At 41.2% G+C, this 19,425-nt stretch overlaps 1 protein-coding gene and 1 pseudogene across 13 annotated transcripts in view; one reads left to right on the top strand and one right to left on the bottom strand.

Annotated features, from left to right (window-relative positions):
• TAX1BP1 (Tax1 binding protein 1) overlaps positions 1 to 9,797 on the bottom strand; it is a 91,723-nt gene extending 81,926 nt beyond the window's left edge. For all 12 annotated transcript variants that reach the window (XM_033191899.1, XM_033191901.1, XM_033191903.1 and 9 more), the window contains exons 1-2: positions 9,623 to 9,797; positions 2,534 to 2,702 (exon numbers count right to left, since the gene is read on the bottom strand). In XM_033191899.1, the coding sequence (XP_033047790.1) occupies positions 2,534 to 2,695 (162 nt within the window). In that variant the 5' untranslated portion in view covers positions 2,696 to 2,702; positions 9,623 to 9,797. The remainder of the gene's footprint in view (positions 1 to 2,533; positions 2,703 to 9,622) is intronic.
• LOC117072047 lies at positions 9,764 to 19,149 on the top strand (annotated as a pseudogene). The gene is made up of 2 exons (XR_004432692.1): positions 9,764 to 10,313; positions 16,919 to 19,149. The product of XR_004432692.1 is annotated as a phosphatidylethanolamine-binding protein 1-like (transcript).
• Positions 19,150 to 19,425: the final 276 nt, after the last annotated feature.

Raw genomic sequence — 19,425 nt, 5'->3', positions numbered from 1 at the left:
TAGGCCGGGCGCGGTGGCTCAAGCCTGTAATCCCAGCACTTTGGGAGGCCGAGACGGGCGGATCACGAGGTCAGGAGATCGAGACCATCCTGGCGAACACGGTGAAACCCCGTCTCTACTAAAAATACAAAAACTAGCCGGGCGAGGTGGCAGGCGCCTGTAGTCCCAGCTACTCCGGAGGCTGAGGCAGGAGAATGGCGTAAACCTGGGAGACGGAGCTTGCAGTGAGCTGAGATCCGGCCACTGCACTCCAGTCCGGGCGACAGAGCGAGACTCTGCCTCAAAAAAAAAAAAAAAAAAAAAAAAAAAAGTGGGTAACAGGTGACCTATTGCAATAGTCTTGGTAAAAAATACGGAAGGCATGAACTAGAGCAGTGATATTAAGGATTTAGAAATATGTAAGTAATAAAAAGGTTAAAACTGATGTTTGGATTTGAAGGAAAAGTCACAGGCTTTCGGCTGTTAAAAAATGAAAAAATACAAGAAATTAAAAAGGAGTCTGCAGGAAAAAGGTAATAATTCATCTTCCTGAAACATAGTATTTCAAACAACCCATACATATACAAAGACTTCTCACTGCCCTTTAGAAAAAAGTCTATAAACTGTCTAACACTGAAGGTCTTCCATAGACAGAATGAAACTTACCTCCAATCTCATCTTCCACAACTTCCCTAACTGAAGCTTATGCTGTAAACTGACTTACTCATTCTCATGAACATTCCTACCTCCGAGCCTCTGCTTTTACAGATTCAGTATCCCTTATCCGAAATGCTTGAGACCAGAAGTGCTTTTGATTTCTAAATTTGTCATCAGATTTTGGAATATTTGCATTATACCTACTAGTTGGGCATCCCAAATCCAAAACATAAAATGTTCCAATGAGCATTTTCTTAGCACACATGTCAGCATTCAAAAAGTTTTGGATTTCAAAGCATTTCAGATTTCAGATTTTCAGATTTAGGATGTTCAACCTGTACCATTTTCCTGCTGGAAATGCCCTTCTTTTTCCTCAATCACATTTCTGTTTTCTTCCATTCTGCTCTGTTACTACAGAAAACACCAATTCTCAATCAGTATCTTTAACTTGATACCAGTATCTCCCATAAAATCGAAACTACTACTGAGGCCAGGTGCGGTGGCTCACACCTGTAATCCCAGCACTTTGGGAGGCTGGGACACGGAGGATCACTTAAGCCTAGGAAGTTAAAACCAGCCTAGGCAACATAATGAGACCCTGTCTCTACAAAAAAAAATTTAAAAATTAGCCAGGCGTGGTGTATCTATAATCCCAGCTATTTGGAAGGCTGCAGGGAAAGGATCACTTGAGCCCAGGAGGTCAGGTTGCAGTAAGCCACTATCTCACCACTGCACTCCAGCCTGAGTGATAGAAAGACCCTGTCTCAAAAAATAAGAAATAAAATTTAAAAACTACTACTGATTTCATAAAATTGTTACAATGAATGTTTCTCCATTTTGGGATCTGACAAGCCTAAAAAACTGACACAAAAAGTAAATAAATGGTAAATAACTACAGTAAATAACTATTATGTTGTATTCAGAAACATCAAGAAATGAGGAATTCAAAGAAAGGAACTAAAAGTCATTAAATGCCAAAACTTTGTTTTGTCCAAATGTTTTTCTGCCTTCCCATCAGGCTGGACTTCTACTTCTAGACACTTTCAATGTGCCTAATTTCTAGCAGCTATTCATTTCTTTCTTCCTTGTTGTTTAACTTTATACAGATTAGACAATCAAAATATCAAGCCCATAAAAATCCTAACTAAAATAAAACAAACTGATTCTGAGGAAGAATACAGAATAACACAGGAGAAAAGTGAATGTGTTTTACTGTTTGGACATTCATGACATTATTTTGACTGCTCAGAGGACACTCTTATGTTTTGGTTTTCCACTACATTCTGAAGAGTTAAAATTGCCAGAAAACATCCTGCATAGTGAGGTGTACCACTGTAATGATCACTTTTATTTTCAAGAAAGTATTATACAAAATCACTCGTAAAACGTAAGAACTGGAACTCCTGCCATCAAAGAGTTTACTATTCAGTCATGTTAAACAGAATACTTTAAAACTGTGTAATACAAACAGAATACTCTTAAAACTGTGTAATACAATCTGAGCAATATTTAAGCCATGCAGGACAACAGTAGAAGGGATAATAACATGGCTGTCAAGCTGTATAAAATTAATTTCAAATGACTGGAATATACAGTAAATAATATAAGAACCCAAAGAAACAGATCATTTTTTTTTCAGGTAATGAACAGAGAAAATAGGAAAAGAAGATTCTGAAAAAATTTTCACAAGTTCTTAAGTGAAGGTAAACTTTTTCATCAGAGAGAGGAAAATCTGGTGAAATGGAGTTCCCAACATTCATTTTATCTACTCCCCACTGTTTACAAAAATGAGTCTTATTGCAGAATTAAGAAAAGGCAAGTACAAGCTACTTATCAATCTGTTTTAAAGAAAATTAAAAGTGTTTACATGGAGAACATATTCAGAAAGCTTTCTTACCTTGAATATACCAACCCAATCTTTTGGATGTGGATGAATATATGGAGTTAAGGTGTAATGACATTCCAGGTGTGCATTAGGAAGGTAACTCTTGGCCACATTTTGAAAGATGACATGGGCAAAGTTGGAAGTCTGCAATGGGACTTCTTGAAAGGATGTCATTGTGAATCTGAAACAAGTAATTCATACAAGTTAAATTATACCAACTAAGAATAAACTTATGCCTTCAGAAAATACATAATATTTAATATAAATTTCATGAATATTTGCATGTCATAATTAAGAAAATATATACTTTGTAAATACTGCAACTTCTTAAAAATATGATTAAATGTAAAAATACAGACAAACTGGAAAATAACTAAAACCCATTTGGCTCAGAAAGTTATATGGGCATTTAAAAGTTAAAAAACCAAACCAAAAATCCAACTCTCCTGGAAAGCCTAGCCCTCTGCTTCTATCTGAATCAAAACCAAATGAACCAGAGCTGTTTTCGTGCACATGCTGCCAATATAAACCTGCTGGCTCCTAGTAACCAACACTAGAAACAGAAACAAGGACAATTAAAAGTCAGTATTTTATTGGCTATGGGTCAATTAACTTTTCCTTCCTATGAGAACCCTTGAGCTTCATCATTTTCCTCCCTAACCTAGCCCATCCCATTCATCTCTTCCCCTCCCCCTAGGTTTTGGGATCCTATAACTAAATCTGATGCTAACATCTCTGTGCCTACATTCCTGCCCTTCTAAATCCCCTGGACCAGCATTTCTCAACCCTGGTTACACATTAGAATCATTAGGGGCCTTAAAAAAAAAAACAGATGACAACGACCTTCTGGGAGTGGGGCCTGGGAGTGTGTGCATGTGTGTCTGTCGGTGTGTATACGAATATACATATCCCTGCCCCCACATCTCCCCAAGTAATCTCAATCCTGTATGCAACCAGAAAAGAGAACCACTATCCAACAACTTAAGTCTCTACTACTAACTCTCACTCATTTCCACAGATCCCAGACCCAGCCTATCTTCTTGGGCTTCTGGTACAAGCTTGTTCAAATCTCTCAAAGTATGTAAAATCTTAGCTGGTCTACTTGAAATGGCTCAGCTTATTTGTTCTTCTCTACCTATAAAAAAAACCTATCATTTCATCCTAGGTCCAATGATCCTACTTCGACTGCTAGTATTCATGTACCCTTTCCACATGTTTACTGATTAAAATAAACTTATATTTAAAAATAAAAATAGAAATGTAGTGTTAATAAAATACATACTGTTGAAAATCTATTAGAGATTCATGAACGCTCACTGGCTTAGTAAACACCAAGCACTGTATAGCAGATGAATGGTGAAAGCAGATTATAAAAACTGCAAGATCCAAATGTTTTCCCTATTTTGTGCTCTACTTTTGAGAAAACAGAAACAAATGAGGATTTACCCAAAAAAGCAATCTGCAGAGTTTGTCACAGGCTCAGTACAATCACTAATTCTATAATACACATAAGAAACTATGACTGTCCTGACCGCACTTGCTTGAGTCATTAAAACAGGCATCTCTGTAATAATGGGGAAAACTGGGGCAAGATTTTTGCTAACCAAATTAATCTAATTTACTTCACAAATCAATGAAGTTTCTACAGAGCAAGCACAGCAGTAAGGCTCTACTCATATCTTAGCCATTAGTAAGAAGGCTTATTGCTAAGATCTGAAACAGTGTGCTTTTACAACTGTTTCTTTTGCTGACCTGTTTGAAATACTAAGGCAAATTTTTAAAGTTTTGTAATAATAAGCACTTTAAAAAATACCAACTTTCTTCTTATGTCCCCTCTGCTTCTGTTACGGCCAAAGTCCTGCTTTACTGAATATAATGAATATCCCAAAAAGAGATTGTGAATCATGAACCTGGAAACCACTGTAGAGTATCAGGCTAGTTGTCAGCCTCTCCCTACCTGAGGTTTGCAAGCATTCCAAGATAAAGAGTATATTCAGTAGCAATCTTCCTTTACCTCTGCACTGACAAAGGGACTTTGCTACCAGCAACCATATTTCATGGAAAGACTTAACTATGTATACTCTCTACCTGGTAAACTAAAGCCATCAGAAAAATGAAAAGGTAGCATTTACAAACACTGGAGAACTCTGTCTAAAATAACTGAAGAGTTCTATTATTTTGTTTCTTTGAGTTGTCTGAGCTAATTTGGGCTCCCAGGGAGGTCATATTAATGAAGTCATTAACGATAATCTCTTTTCAAGTCAGTGGCTTCACAAAGAGAAAAAAAACACCAATTCCAGTTCTTTTAAAAAAAAAAAAAAAGTCACTACTGGTTATAAGATACCAACAAAAGAAACTATAGCTAAATCAACTGAACCAACATCTATTAAATACAACTACCAAAACTGAATCAAGAGAATATTTTTCTATGAAGCGAGTGAACAGTCACACTTCCTTTGAGAAAGATATTCAGTATGAAGGAAATAAACTAGCTTAGAATAAACGTCCCATGTTTTTAATCAAAACCTGATTAAGGATAATACTTTTTTCTTAAAATTTAACATGTCATTTCCTAAAATAAATTAAACAACAAAGCTGTAATAATTTTTTTTATAAGACAAGGCAAAAGTGTTTAAACTTCTGTTAACCTCAATTAAAACAGTTTTTAAAAATCCACAATCCAACCTTATACTTTTAGTTCACTGAAGTGTTTGAGGTACAAAATAGCACATAGGTATACATATATGTATTTGTATATGTTTACAAATGCATCAAAAGGAACTCAAGAAGTATACACTATAGAGTTAATAGTCTTATAAGGGATGTGTGTAAAAACAAGACTTAAGGACTTTAAATTTTACATCAATGTATTGTTTGAATTTTTACAAGTATATATAAATGTATTATTTCTATTGTTTTAAATAGCCCTATTAACCAGAAATTCCATTTTTAAACCCTCCCCCGAATTTCACATTTTCTCATAGAAAACACTAGTATTTCACTTTAAAATACAGTATTCACAATGTTTACAAGTCTGAAAAGTAAAATAACTTGTGATTATCCTATTAATCGCCTTCATTAATCTCTCTCCAACACTCCAATCTTTTTAAAATTTAATTGCTATAATTACAGAAATATTTTACAAAAGTCATTCCAGTACCTTGTCATTTTTTACTCTTCTTATTAAAATATAGCTACGAATCATTTAAAAAGTTTACATGGATGAATGCAATCTAAATATAATTGTCATTAATCAACCCATTTTAAATAATAAAATTTCTAATTCCCACATAGTTCCTCTGGTTCACTCCTCCTACAGATAACAGACTGAAGAGACAGGCAAGCTTATAAAAATGTTGGAATTCACTGAGAATGTCAAGGTCGCAGGGGAGTGGAGAAATGATATGCAAAGTCACTGCATCACCTTGTGGTAATGCCTGGGAAGTGTAGCCTCACTAACATCCTGAGAAAAAGTACAAACCTAGTCTCAGTTGGACAGAAGTACACTCCCTACACAAAAAGGAAAGTAGAAGCAAGCAGCTTTACCATGTCAAATTCTGATTCCCCTTCTCTAAAGTGCATCTCCACAAATAGGAGTATAGTAAGTTGGCAAGCCAAGGATAAGTACAAAACGTCCAGTCAACAATCAAGGGACCAGACACATTTGGCTGGGAAACAAAGTCAGAAATGCTTACACATGCTGACTACAGTGCCCTCTTTCAGGTTTCCTCCTACATTCCCTCGAACTCCAATGCCTCTAGAATTTCTTTATGTGTTATGCTATAAACTGTATATTATAGAGTCTTTGGTCTAAATTCCAATTTTATTATTTTGCAAATGCATTAATGTCTATAAAAAAGATAAACAATACATAGTGGGCACTCAGTTATGTATACAGCTAAAATAACCATGGGGTGGGGGGGAAGCATTTCAACATTATCTTTTTTTTTTTTTTTTTTTTTTTTTTTTTGAGACGGAGTCTTGCTCTGCCGCCCAGGCTGGAGTGCAGTGGCCGGCTCTCAGCTCACTGCAAGCTCCGCCTCCCGGGTTCACGCCATTCTCCTGTCTCAGCCTCCCGAGTAGCTGGGACTACAGACGCCCGCCTCGTCGCCCGGCTAGTTTTTTGTATTTTTTAGTAGAGACGGGGTTTCACCATATTAGCCAGGATGGTCTCGATCTCCTGACCTCGTGATCCGCCCGTCTCGGCCTCCCAAAGTGCTGGGATTACAGGCTTGAGCCACTGCGCCCGGCCTCAACATTATCTTTACTTACTCCTCTTGGAACTTTTTCAACCCCAAAACAGATTTGACTTTTGTGGTAGTATTTTTCCAGTGGTTCCCAATACTTGTTTTACTTTAGCCCAAAAATAGAAGCCTGAGTGAACTTACTAAAAAATAGACCATAGTAAGAACTTCTGTACATTAAACATATGAAGCCAAATTAAGCTTTTTAATTTAGATAAATATTAAATACAATTTGCCAGTCCTAACAATTAGAATTCAAAAATAATTTTGTTATGTGTGATAATATAATTATGGCAATTCTGTGTTTTTCTAAAGTCCTTATCAGTTAAAGATGCTAAACTAACTGTAAGTGAAATGTCTTGATGTCTAAGATTTGCTTTAAAAACTCCAGGGGAAAAAAATAAATGTTAGAGGGGGTAATAAAATAAGATTAGTAAAGTGTCAGTTCATTTTACTGTTCATTCTCCTTTGTGCACGTTTGAAAATTTCCGTAATAGGAGAACCAAAGCAAATAAAGAAATGAAACAGATTAGTAACACTCCACATATGACCTACTTGCAGCAGAAACATTGCATTTTATAATATGAACACTTGGTATCTTTAGAAGTGTTATAATTCAGGTACTGGTTGACAGAGTTACCGAAAGTTTTTCACATCCTCAGCTAAAAAACCTTTAGAATTATCTCCAAACTTCAGTCCGATAGGACACGCAAACATATGAAAGCAAAAAATGTCCAGCATTCAAACAGTTTCCAATTACTCACACTGTGGCTCAAAGAAAGAAAAACTTAACAACTATAAACAGACCTCTGCTTTCAAAAAAATGTAAGCAGCAATTTTTCTAGGAGGCAAAAGCAAAGGCCCCAGTCTATTAACTTGCACCCTTGCAGACATCCCTATTTCCAGAATCCTTTACACCTGAGTGCCAAGACATTCCGCTCAGGTGCACCCGCACCACTTTTACTTACTTTTTAGATTTTGTAAGTTGGTTTCTAAAATGCTATGATCTTGGCCCACATATATCAGGGGAGAGGCCATTTTCATCTTCTTCTGAAGGTTTATTTGGGACAAAATAAGCTTTAAAAAGACAGAAATGCATAAAGCCCAGATTTTACATATCCATTCCAAAAGAATACAATAAAGTCCCCAAAAGAAGTATACAAGGAGCATCATTAAGATCTTTCATAATTATTTCAACAACATTAAAAAGGTTGAAACTTTGAATTCCAAAATTTTACTTTTGTTATGGAAAAGATATTTACTGGTTAATTCTACAAACATGGCTACAGTGAGAACTACAAACAGCGGTCTACAATTTAAGAACGTGATGGGCCAGGCGCAGTGGCTCACGCCTGTAATCCCAGCACTTTGGGAGGCCAAGGCGGGCAGATCAAGAGCTCAGGAGTTCGACCCTAGCCTAACCAACATGGAGAAACCCCGTCTCTATTAAAAATACAAAAATTAGCTGGGCGTGGTGGCGCGCGCCTGTAATCCCAGCTACTCAAGAGGCTGAGGCAGGAGAATCGCTTGAACCTGGGAGGCGGAGGTTGCAGTGAGCCGAGATGGTGCCACTGCACTCCAGCCTGGGAGACAGAGCAAGACTCCGTCTCAAGAAAAAAAAAAAAAACGTGATGGCTATAAAACAAAAACTACAATAAGATCTTCTTTGAAGTTGAACAGCTTGAAAAATAAATAAATAAAACCTTATTAGAAGTCGGCATCATCAAACAATACTTCAAGTTTACCCTTGAAAAGAACAGAACGAAGGAGAAAGAAAGGCTGTCCTCAGCTCCTGCTCTAAACCCGAAAAGCACTGAGGACAATCGACCCACTTTTAGTTTCTTTTCAAATGATCTCTTTAAATCCTTTTGGAATTAAGCACCAAACTCGTAACTAGTAATTGTTCGTGCACAGCTCGTAGAAATTTTAACATCAGCAGAATGCAGACAGTTGAAAAATTAAGATTATCCCATCTAAAGCCTAACATAATAGCAATTCATAACCACTGTGTGAAACCGGAAATCTAACACTGTACGTCTAAAGTCATATGCCAGTGTTGTCCAACAACTTTTACCAATAAGGTGTGTACACACACCCACACAAACGCATGCTAAGCTCTATTTTTTACTAATAAGGTGTACACACGCACGCTAAACTCTAGCCACAGATTCCCTAAGCGAGGAATGCAGGTCGGTCGGGACTAGTCCACACCTCGCGAACCTACGGGGTGTTGGGGCAGGGTGGGGAAAGGATTCCAGGTGAAGCAGGAGATCAGCCAGAACAGCCAACTCCGCCCGCGGCTCTCAAAAGTAGGCGGCGCAGGGAGTCTCCGCCCCCTTCGCCACCCGCGACTCAAACCAAAACAGCTGGGTTTCGCTCCGCAGAGGCAAACCCCAGCGTCCTTCTCGGACGCGACCTACGTGTTTCTCAGCTTACTGCGCCGGTAACACCCACATGGCCCTCAAAACAGTCATCCCAGAGTTGAGCCTCGGACACCAGAAGCTTTTCCTTCGGTGGTCGCCAGCGTCACTCGTCCCCAGCCAAGGGCACCCGTCCCACACGCCTCCCCCAAATCGCGAAGGCCTGTCCCGCGGGCCTCCCTCCGCGTGGGGCGGCCACCCGTTGCTATTCCAAAACTCTACGGCTGATTCGAGTCGCCCGCACCCCCGTCACAATCGCAGTCCGGAAGGGAAGGTTTGTCCTCGGGAAGGAAAGCCTCGTCACCACTGAGACCTCTCCCGAGACCGGCCAGGCCCCTACAGTACAGGGGCAGAGGGGTGTAGCACGACCCCTAAAAGAGATGCAGCTGGGGTCCGCCCCGCACAAGGCGCTGGGGTGGACCGGGGAGGCGCCTTACCCAGAGGAAAGACTCCCGGACCAAGGGAGAAAGTTACACAGGCTTCCGATCCTGATCCGCCATCAGCCGCCGAACCTCTTCCGCCACTACCGCCTAACCCCAAAGACCGGCTACACCTACCCTCACAGCCGACAGTAGGCCTTGCGTCACTTCCGCCCACGGGGCGGTCTCTTCCGTCTCCTGCAGTGGTCGCCCCGCCGCTCCGCGACGACACGCCCCCAGCCCGATCCGCCCCGGGACGCGAAGCTGGGCCCGGGCGTGCCTCTTCTCGCAGGCAGGCTGGTTCTCGCCTTCCTTCGACCTTGCCATTTTCGCTCAGCAACTTAATCGCAGAAAAACAATGCGTCTGGATTTACATTCTGATTTTATATTATTATTTTGATATACGAAATGGGGAAACACACCAGAGATTTAAGTAACTCATCCGTACTGTGTCCCTTCCTGCGTCTCATTCCGCCTAAACTAACCCACCGATTTTATAGATAAGGAAATAGCCAGAGAAGCAAGGGAGTTACCACACGGCTAGGGCTGCAAACCCCTGAACTCCAAGACTGTCTCTCAACTCCTGGCCCAGTCCTGTGCTTTTTTGACTACGAAGTTTTGTTCACTGAAAGCTCCTAGGAGCCTTTCAGTTCTAATGCCATCTGATTCTATTTGCTCTCGGAGAGGCCTCTTTTCTATCCGCATTTCTGTGAGTTACCGGCTTTTGTTATCCATATCATTTTCCGTGTTTGAATTTTGTCCCGCGTTCTGTTATTTCTAAAATCACTTTTGCCTTTTGTATATATTGTCTTCCTATATTAGACATTCAGTTTGAATCGTAACTTCACAGAAGCCAGTGTGTCCCATTCGAATTCGTCATATTCATCTGTTGCCATAAAACCCTGATAAAACTTGCAATAGCACCTGAAAGGATATGTAAATTAGATCGCATTAAATGTTGAAGCACATTCTAAATACAGAACATTCAAAATTATCTTTCATATACTTTCATCTTTACTTCCAGTTATTTCAGAAGACATTAGCTTTGATAATACAGGTTCTCAGTATTTACAGACTGATTTCTTTCCTATGTATTGACATTTTTTAACTTGGTCTTGTGCTGGGTACTATACTTAATCATAGAATTTCAGAAGAACCTTAACAGGTCATTTAGTCCCACTCTCCTTATTTTATGGATGAAGAAAAGGGTGTGAATAATCAACATAAGTTATCACTCGCGTTACTGGTAGCAGCCTTCTGGTAGTAGAAATAACTGTGTCCCTTAAGAAATGTAAACATAGCAGTGAACTTTATAAGCACAATTTGTCAGAGATGTCACTCCTTGTATGTTTAAATCATATTCCTATTCACATGCAATAAATTTTTAATTACCACTAATTTTCAGTTAATGAAATCAGAAAAACAGTATGCCTAGTAAAAACCACAATTTAAAGTCTTTTTGGGGGGGCGGGGGGAACGGAGTTTCACTCTTGTTGCTCAGGCTGGAGTGCCGTGGCGCAATCTCGGCTCACTGCAACCTCCGCTCCCGGGTTCAAGCGATTCTCGTGCCTCAGCCTCCCAAGTAGCTGGGATTACAGGCGCCAGCCACCACGCCTGGCTAATTTTTGTATTTTTAGTAGAGACGGGGTTTTGCCATGTTGGTCAGGCTGGTCTCGAAAGACATTTTCACAGGTTTTTTTTACTTTGTTATTCTTTTTTTTTTTTGAGACGGAGTCTCGCTCTGTCACCCAGGCTGGAGTGCTGTGGCCGGATCTCAGCTCACTACAAGCTCCGCCTCCCGGGTTCACGCCATTCTCCTGCCTCAGCCTCCCAGGTAGCTGGGACTACAGGCGCCGCCACCTCGCCCTGCTAGTTTTTTTGTAGTTTTTCTTTTTAGTAGAGACGGGGTTTCACCGTGTTAGCCAGGATGGTCTCGATCTCCTGACCTCGCGATCCGCCCTTCTCGGCCTCCCAAAGTGCTAGGATTACAGGCTTGAGCAACTGCGCCCGGCCTACTTTGTTATTCTTAATAATTTCTTGAATTTTTAGACCTTATTTTCCCCAGGAAGGTATTTGTTCTGGAATTTTAACTTGCTTCATTCATTTTAATAATGATCCTTTAATTTTTACACCACATTTTCCCCGCCAAGATAAATAGATACCCTCTTAGTATTTAATTGAATTTCTGGGTTTAGTGGGGGCGGGGGTTGGGTTTTTTGTTTGTTTTTTGAGATAGAGGCTCACTCTGTCACCCAGGGTGTAGTGCAGTGGCATGATCTCGGCTCACTGCAACCTCCACCTCCCAGGTTCAAGCAATTCTCCTGCCTCAGCCTCCCCAGTGGCTAGGATTACAGGCGCACACCACCACACTGGGCTAATTTTTATATCTTTAGTAGAGACAGGGTGTCTCCATGTTGGCCAGGCTGGTCTCGAACTCCTGACCTCAGGTGATCCGCCTGCCTCAGCCTCCCAAAGTGCTGGGATTACAAGCATGAGTGACTGCACCCGGCTTTAATTGAATTTCTTAAAGTTAGCTTATTATGTGTATGGCAGTGAACTACGGCTAGAAGAGATATGGATTCACTTCCTTTAAGTGAAATCTTTCTGCCAGAGGGATTTCAGAATTCAGAATTTTTCAGACTTTAGAGAGGTGTGTTTTATGTGACATTCCTCACTCTCTGGGGCAGCACCCACAGTCAACCTTTTTTTCCAGAACAATTATGAATATCACACTAAGATAAATGAGGTATATAGTCTCACTTCAGATCAAGTTTTTCAGGTCAGGTTCTGCCACTTTGCTCTTGGGTTCAGGTCAAGTTTTTTTTTTTTTTTTTTTTTTTTTTTTTGAGGCGGAGTCTCGCTCTGTCACCGGGACTGGAGTGCAGTGGCCAGATCTCAGCTCACTGCAAGCTCCGCCTCCCGGGTTTAAGCCATTCTCCTGCCTCAGCCTCCCGAGTAGCTGGGACTACAGGCGCCCACCACCTCGCCCAGCTAGTTTTTGTATTTTTAGTAGAGACGGGGTTTCACCATGTTAGCCAGGATGGTCTCGATCTCCCGACCTCGTGATCCGCCCGTCTCGGCCTCCCAAAGTGCTGGGATTACAGGCTTGAGCCACCGCGCCCAGCCTCAGGTCAAGTTTTAATGACAAATGAGTCAGGTCAAACAGGTTTTGCCACCAAATGTTAAGAAAACATTTGATTTTCAGAGTTTTTTTTTTGAGATGGGGTCTCTGCCCTCTGCCCTGTCACCCAGGCTGGAGGGCAGTGGCAAGATCTTGTCTCACTGCAACCTCTGCCTCCCAGGTTCAAGCTATTCTCCTTCTGGGATTACAGGCGTGAGCTACCGCACTGGCCAATTTTCAGAGCTTTTCAGATTTCAAAATGGTGAATAAGGGATTGCAGACCTATTGAGAGAATTATTGGAAAGTAAATCAGTGAGTAACCCATGATTTTTCTGGAGCAACTACAGTTTCAAGTAGTTTGTAGGCAGTTGTCCTGTGTTTTGATTGGGAAAATACGCTGACTATATTTAAAAAACAGTGTTCTTTCATTAGAGGAACTTATGATAGCAAAAGGAAGAAAAGAAATGAGCCCATGAAAATGTAGGTAACTAAAGTGTAAATAAATGAATAAGAAGACAGATATTCAGAGATGAGAGAAAGTATAGGCTGGTGTTAGCAGTACACTTTTCATGGGAGAGGCAGGCCTGGACTGTTAAAGTGAGGTATGATTTTGATGAGGAGATACAGGGGGAAGACTTTCCAGTCAGAATTTAAGAGCTTGGGCAAAGGAATCAGGAAGAAAATTGTTAACCAAAACTAATAATTTCCTCCAAAGTTCATGCATTCACCATTGTGTCATGTTGCTTCTTACTAAGAGCATTTTGTTCATTTACTATGTGCTCTGGGAAAAACAAGGAATCAAGCATGGTTTCTTCCCTGAAACTGCTTAAAATCAGGTCAAGATATTACAGGATGGTATAGATAACTGTCAAATTTGCAGGAAATGGACTCTGAGAAATAAAGTAGAAAGATATCCAGAATAATTTTGAAATTAGCTAGACTTTGTAAAAGAGATTGGTTTCTAAACTTCAAAAGACTGATAAGATTTGAAAAGATGAAGAAAAGGCTTACATAGTGAGAATAATATAATTTAAAAGGCACAGATGGGACAATTAGATAGCAAAACAAGGATTGAAAACTTTTGAAAAAGTTCAGATAGACATATTTTATTAGAAACATTACAGGTTTTAAAAGCCAGGCAAATGAGTTGTTCTCCTTTCTTAGAACAATGGTTTACATTATTTGCTATAAATTATTCTTAATTTTAAAAAAAAACCCTTTGTAAACCTTTGTTTTAGAAAGAGAGCTATTTTTTTTTTTTTTTAAGACAGAGTCTCACTCTGTCACCCAGGCTGGAGTGCAGTGGCACAATCTTGGCTCACTGCAACCTCTGCCTCCCAGGTTCAAGCAATTCTCCCACCTCAGCCTCCCAAGTAGCTGGGACTATAGGTGCGCGCCACCATGCCCAGATAATTTTTTTGTATTTTTAGTCGAAACAGGGTTTCACCATGTTAGCCAGGATGGTCTCAATCTAAAAAGAGAGGCTTTAAAAATGAGATTTGAATAATGGTAGGCTTTGGATAGGCAAAGAAAGAGAGGATTCCAAACCCTCTAAAATAGGGTTATTTTCTCTTTCCCTATCTATTAGATTTTATTGATGTACTCATTGCTCCTTGTTTCCCAACCATTACCTACCTAGATGCTTGTAAAACACCTTTGCTTCTTTGAGGTATACACTGTTGTGTTACGCTCCGTCTTCTCTCCCTGTGGCTGTCATCTTCTGATCTCCAAGTCACTGTTCCTCATTCAGTGAAGACTGTCACCTAGTGCACAGTCTCCTTCTCCATTCTAAGCCATTCATTGTCTACTTGGATGAGATTAAAATGAAAAGGCCAACATCCCAGCATTTTAATTTCCTGAATCCCCCATCTCAAATACTCCACTCCACTCCAGATACCTATTTCTGTGGTCACACCTTGGCCCTTGTCATCATCTTGAAAAGCAAGCCTCCTACTCTTTGACCACAACCTCCTATTCTTCTAACTTGCTCATTCAGATATGCCCAGCAGAACTATTTTTCAAACTCATCAGCATCTCAGTCCATTTCTTCTTTTAATACTTCCCTCAGTATCCAACTTAGAGTCCATAGGCTATAATTTCATTAACATGACTTCCAACACCGTAAACTCCCTTGACTTCCTATCTTGCACATTAAAGAAAATTTCCTATAACAAATGCATTACAGACTTTGTGGTCATCACACGCTTTACACTAAAGTTTACGTCTGGAAATACTAAGCAGAAACTTTGAAGTTAAAATAGAGTGTTTTGGGAAGTTTCTTGCACTATCAAAAAGAGAAACTGTAATTTATGATACTAAGAAACAGAGCCTGCAGAGGTTTATATTTCAGAAAGACCTTTGCCCCATTGGCTCCTAACAGTGTTCTTTGTTCCTTGTGCAACTAAAAGGTCACTAGAATGTAAATATTCTCTAACCTCTCTTCCTCATCTTACTGAGAAGAGTAATAGCCAGCAAAGTACTTTGAATTTTTAAGGTACTTATGTCAACAAGATTCTTCCTTCCCAGTGTTTCTTATTAAATACCTGTATTTTGTGAGTCACTGTGTATCAATGATAATTAAAGTTAATAAAAATTATTTTAAGGAAATGTTATTAAGATAATCTTCAAATGTTTAATTTTAACCAAGGCTAAATCAAAGTTTTAGGCTCAAATATGTTTTTATTTCACAGATCTCAACACCTCCCACCTTCTCAGGAACTCTACATGATCTCGTTTTTATATTCAAGACCCCCATCTCCACGAGATCTTTTCCGTTGTCTTTTTAAACATGCTGAAGTCTCTTCAATTTTTAAAACTTTTCCAGCTCCCTATTTCCTTCCAGCTCCTATTGTCTTTTGTCTTTACAAGCAACTTTCTTGCTTCTGGAAAGGATTGTCTATATTGTACTCCCTCATGTTCCATCTACTTCCAGCAAGTTCCACAAGGCATATTTCCAGCAAGATGCAGAGGGCAGATTTCTAGCAAGTTTCAGATGGTAGATTTCTGGCAAGTTCCAAAAGGTGAATTTCCAGAAGTTTCACCATCTCAGCAACACAAGGACTTCTCTGTGAGACTTCTCTGTGGGACTTTATTCAGGGACCCACAGCCGTGCCCTCTTCAGGGCCTAGATGTCAGCCCTGAGAGGTGATCTTGCTTGGACAGTCTATCTCAGTCCTAGGGGTAGTGGCTCTCCTTATATCAGCCATTCTTATATTTTTTAGAGTTCCTTTTACTCCCGTTAGCCTTGTGACTCCAATCTCCTGTTATAGTTAATAATTCTTTATATTAGACTTTCCTTGTTCATATCACCTATGTGGTTTTTCTCTGCTATTTGGACCCAGACTGACAAACCACTCTACTGCTTCATTTAGCTTCATAGGTAGACCCTGTCTTGTTTATTTTTCTTTCTTCCCCTGAAGTAATTGCTCAGAGTTCATTTGGTTCCAACCAAGTAGGGTTGCTGCCAAAATGTAGGTGTTTGTTGTACTGCAATTTTCTACTGCTACTTGATGTTAATTATGATGCATAGGGGCTAGAATTTCTTCAGTAAGGTATAGTTTAGGTTGCAGAATTCAATGAATGATGATTTATTGCCATTTAGCATTGGGTTTAATAGATGAAAGAAATGCCTTTATTCTCACAAGAGACCATGGCTAGGCTGATCCTGCCATGAGGACAAAAGGAAACATGAAATTATTACTAAGTACTTAGGCTGAGCATCTTTAGAAAGTAATTTGTAGGGGCCGGGCGCGGTGGCTCAAGCCTGTAATCCCAGCACTTTGGGAGGCCGAGACGGGCGGATCACGAGGTCAGGAGATCAAGACCATCCTGGCTAACACGGTGAAACCCCGTCTCTACTTAAAAATACAAAAAACTAGCCGGGCGACGAGGCGGGCGCCTGTAGTCCCAGCTACTCGGGAGGCTGAGGCAGGAGAATGGCTTAAACCCGGGAGGCGGAGCTTGCAGTGAGCTGAGATCCGGCCACTGCACTCCAGCCTGGGTGGCAGAGCAAGACACCGTCTCAAAAAAAAAAAAAAAAAAGAAAGTAATTTGTAATATATTTTATTAGTTAATTGTGAAAATTGGCTTCTGAGGTTACGTAGTGTGATATAGCAAGTTCTAAGACAAGCTGTAAGTAGACAAAATTCCCCTTCCTGAATCTTTCTTTTTCTGTACTTTTTCCTCTTTTTCAGATACCCTTCACAGGTTTAACAGACCCACCCCTCGGGCATCAAGCAGTCTTATCCAGGGGGGAAAAAAAAAACTGATGCTCAGTAATAATCTCTGTGCCTACGAGGAACTTAATGCAAGTCTTAGGATCTCAAAAAAGGACCTACAAGCATAAAGTAATGAGTCTCTCCAGCAAGGTTTCCATGCATGGGGGGAGGATCTCTTTAAGTAAGGAACCTTCCTTGTGCTTCTTTAAGCACAGTTGCTATCATTCTGGAAGAAGCTCCTTTTAACCCATATCTTCTTCCAACTAGCATCCTATTTTTTTTCTTTCCTTCCCAGCTGAACTTCTTAAGGATCAATCTATATGATGTTATAATATATTTGAGATATTAACCTATTTTTCTTGGTATTTTCCCCTTGTATAGCTTGCCACTTTCCCAACCTTCACCCATAGATGTGTTGCCTTGAAGAAAGGAGGTAGAAAGAAAATCTTTCTGGCTTTTGTTTCCAGACTCTCGAACCCCACAAATGGGGAGAGGATTCAGGCTGCAGAGAAATGGCTTGAGGAGAAGCCAAGGGCAGGGGTATATAGGTGGAGGGAGAACAGCCAGCATTTTCCTCCCCCTCAACTCTAGAAACAGTTTTCTCTGGGCCAGAGAGGATGGGAGGGTACCTCTAGGTGGACAAAACCACACAGCTCGTTTAACCTTCCTAGGTCTCCAAGACATCCCCTACCTTATCTTAGTACAGAGCAATATTTCAAAATCCTGACAAAACTGGAATGGAGCGGGGCGGTGCGCGGGGCTGGGCGGTGGCTGGGGCGCGTGCTCTCGCGCGGGCCAGTGTGCTGAGGCCTCCGTGCCGCCCGCGCCTAGCCTGCCGCGGCACTCCCGGCTGCACACTTTGCTTGGCCTCGCCATGCCGGTGGACCTCAGCAAGTGGTCCGGGCCCTAGAGCCTGCAAGAAGTGGACGAGCAGATGCAGCACCCGCTGCATGTCACCTACGCCGAGGCAGCGGTGGACAAGCTGGGCAAAGTGCTGACGCCCACCCAGGTTAATAGACCCACCAGCATTTCATGGGATGGTATTGATTCAGGGAAGCTCTACACCTTGGTCCTGACAGACCCGGATGCTCCCAGCAGACAGGATCCCAAATACAGGGAATGGCATCATTTCCTGGTGGTCAACATTAAGGGCAGTGACATCAGCAGTGGCACAGTCCTCTCCGATTATGTGGGCTCAGGGCCTCCCAAGGGCACAGGCCTCCAACACTATGTCTGGCTGGTTTACGAGCAGGCCAGGCATCTAAAGTGTGACGAGCCCATCCTCAGCAACCGATCTGGAGACCAACATGACAAATTCAAGGTGGCGTCCTTCCATAAAAAGTACCAGCTCGGGACCCCGGTGGCCGGCAGGTGTTACCAGGCCGAGTGGGATGACTATGTGCCCAAACTGTACGAGCAGCTGTCTGGAAAGTAGGGGTTTAGCTTGGGGACCTGAACTGTCCTGGAGGCCCCAAGCCCTGTTTCCCAGTTCAGTGTTACATGTATAATAGATTTCTCCTCTTCCTGCCCCGCTTGGCACAGAGGACACCTGACCAGTCAGATGGTGGTTGAGGGTGACTTTTCCTACTGCCTGACCTTTATAATTTTACTCACTCACTCTGATTTATGTTTTGATCAAATCTGAACTTCATTGTGGGGGATATTTTGGTACTGTGATGGGGTCATCAAATTGTTAATCTGAAAATAGCAACCTGGAATGTAAAAAAGAAAAAATCGGGTGGGAAGAAGACCAGGTCTACAGTGATAGAGCAAAGCATCAAAGAATCTTTAAGGGAGGTTTAAAAAGAAAAAAAAAAGATTGGTTGCCTCTGCCTTTGTGAACCTGAGTCCAGAATGGTACACAATGTGTTTTTATGGTGATGTCGCTCACCTAGACAAGCAGAGGCTGGCATTGAAGCGGACCCCCAACACGGTGCATCTCAGGTGCCTCAACAGGCATCAGCATGTTGCTGTGACCCCTTTAAAGAGCAGTCCTGGAAGAGGCAGGAGGGAGAGTGGCTTTGCTGCTGTTGGGACGTGGCCATCGAGACCGGCAGCAGTGCTCGCTGACAGCTTAGGAGGAATCCTTACATCTTTGTCTGTTAAATTGATCGTTCTTCATGGGGGTCAGAAAAGCTGGTCTGGAGTTGCTGAATGTTGCATTAATTGTGCTGTTTGCTTATAGTTGAATAAAAATGGGAACCTGAGTAAAAAAAAAAAACTAGAATGGAGACTCAAAACAGAAATTGAATTGGTGGAATATATTAAAACATACTTCTTTACAAGCTTGAGTTGTGGGCTAAAATTCATACTACTACATGTTCATTAATCTTGCATTCCTCACCCCATAAAATGTGCTCAGGCTGGGCATGATGGCTCATGCCTGTAATCCCAGCACTTCGGGAGGCCAAGGCAGGCAGATCATCGGAGGTCAGGAGTTCCAGACCAGCCTGGCCAACGTGGTGAAACCCTGTCTCTACTAA

The sequence above is a fragment of the Trachypithecus francoisi genome, unplaced genomic scaffold, assembly GCF_009764315.1.
Source record: "Trachypithecus francoisi isolate TF-2019V2 unplaced genomic scaffold, Tfra_2.0 Lachesis_group4, whole genome shotgun sequence".
NCBI classification, from domain to species: domain Eukaryota; kingdom Metazoa; phylum Chordata; class Mammalia; order Primates; family Cercopithecidae; genus Trachypithecus; species Trachypithecus francoisi.
Note: the sequence above shows the minus strand (reverse complement) of the source record. Positions and strands in the feature narration are given on the sequence as shown.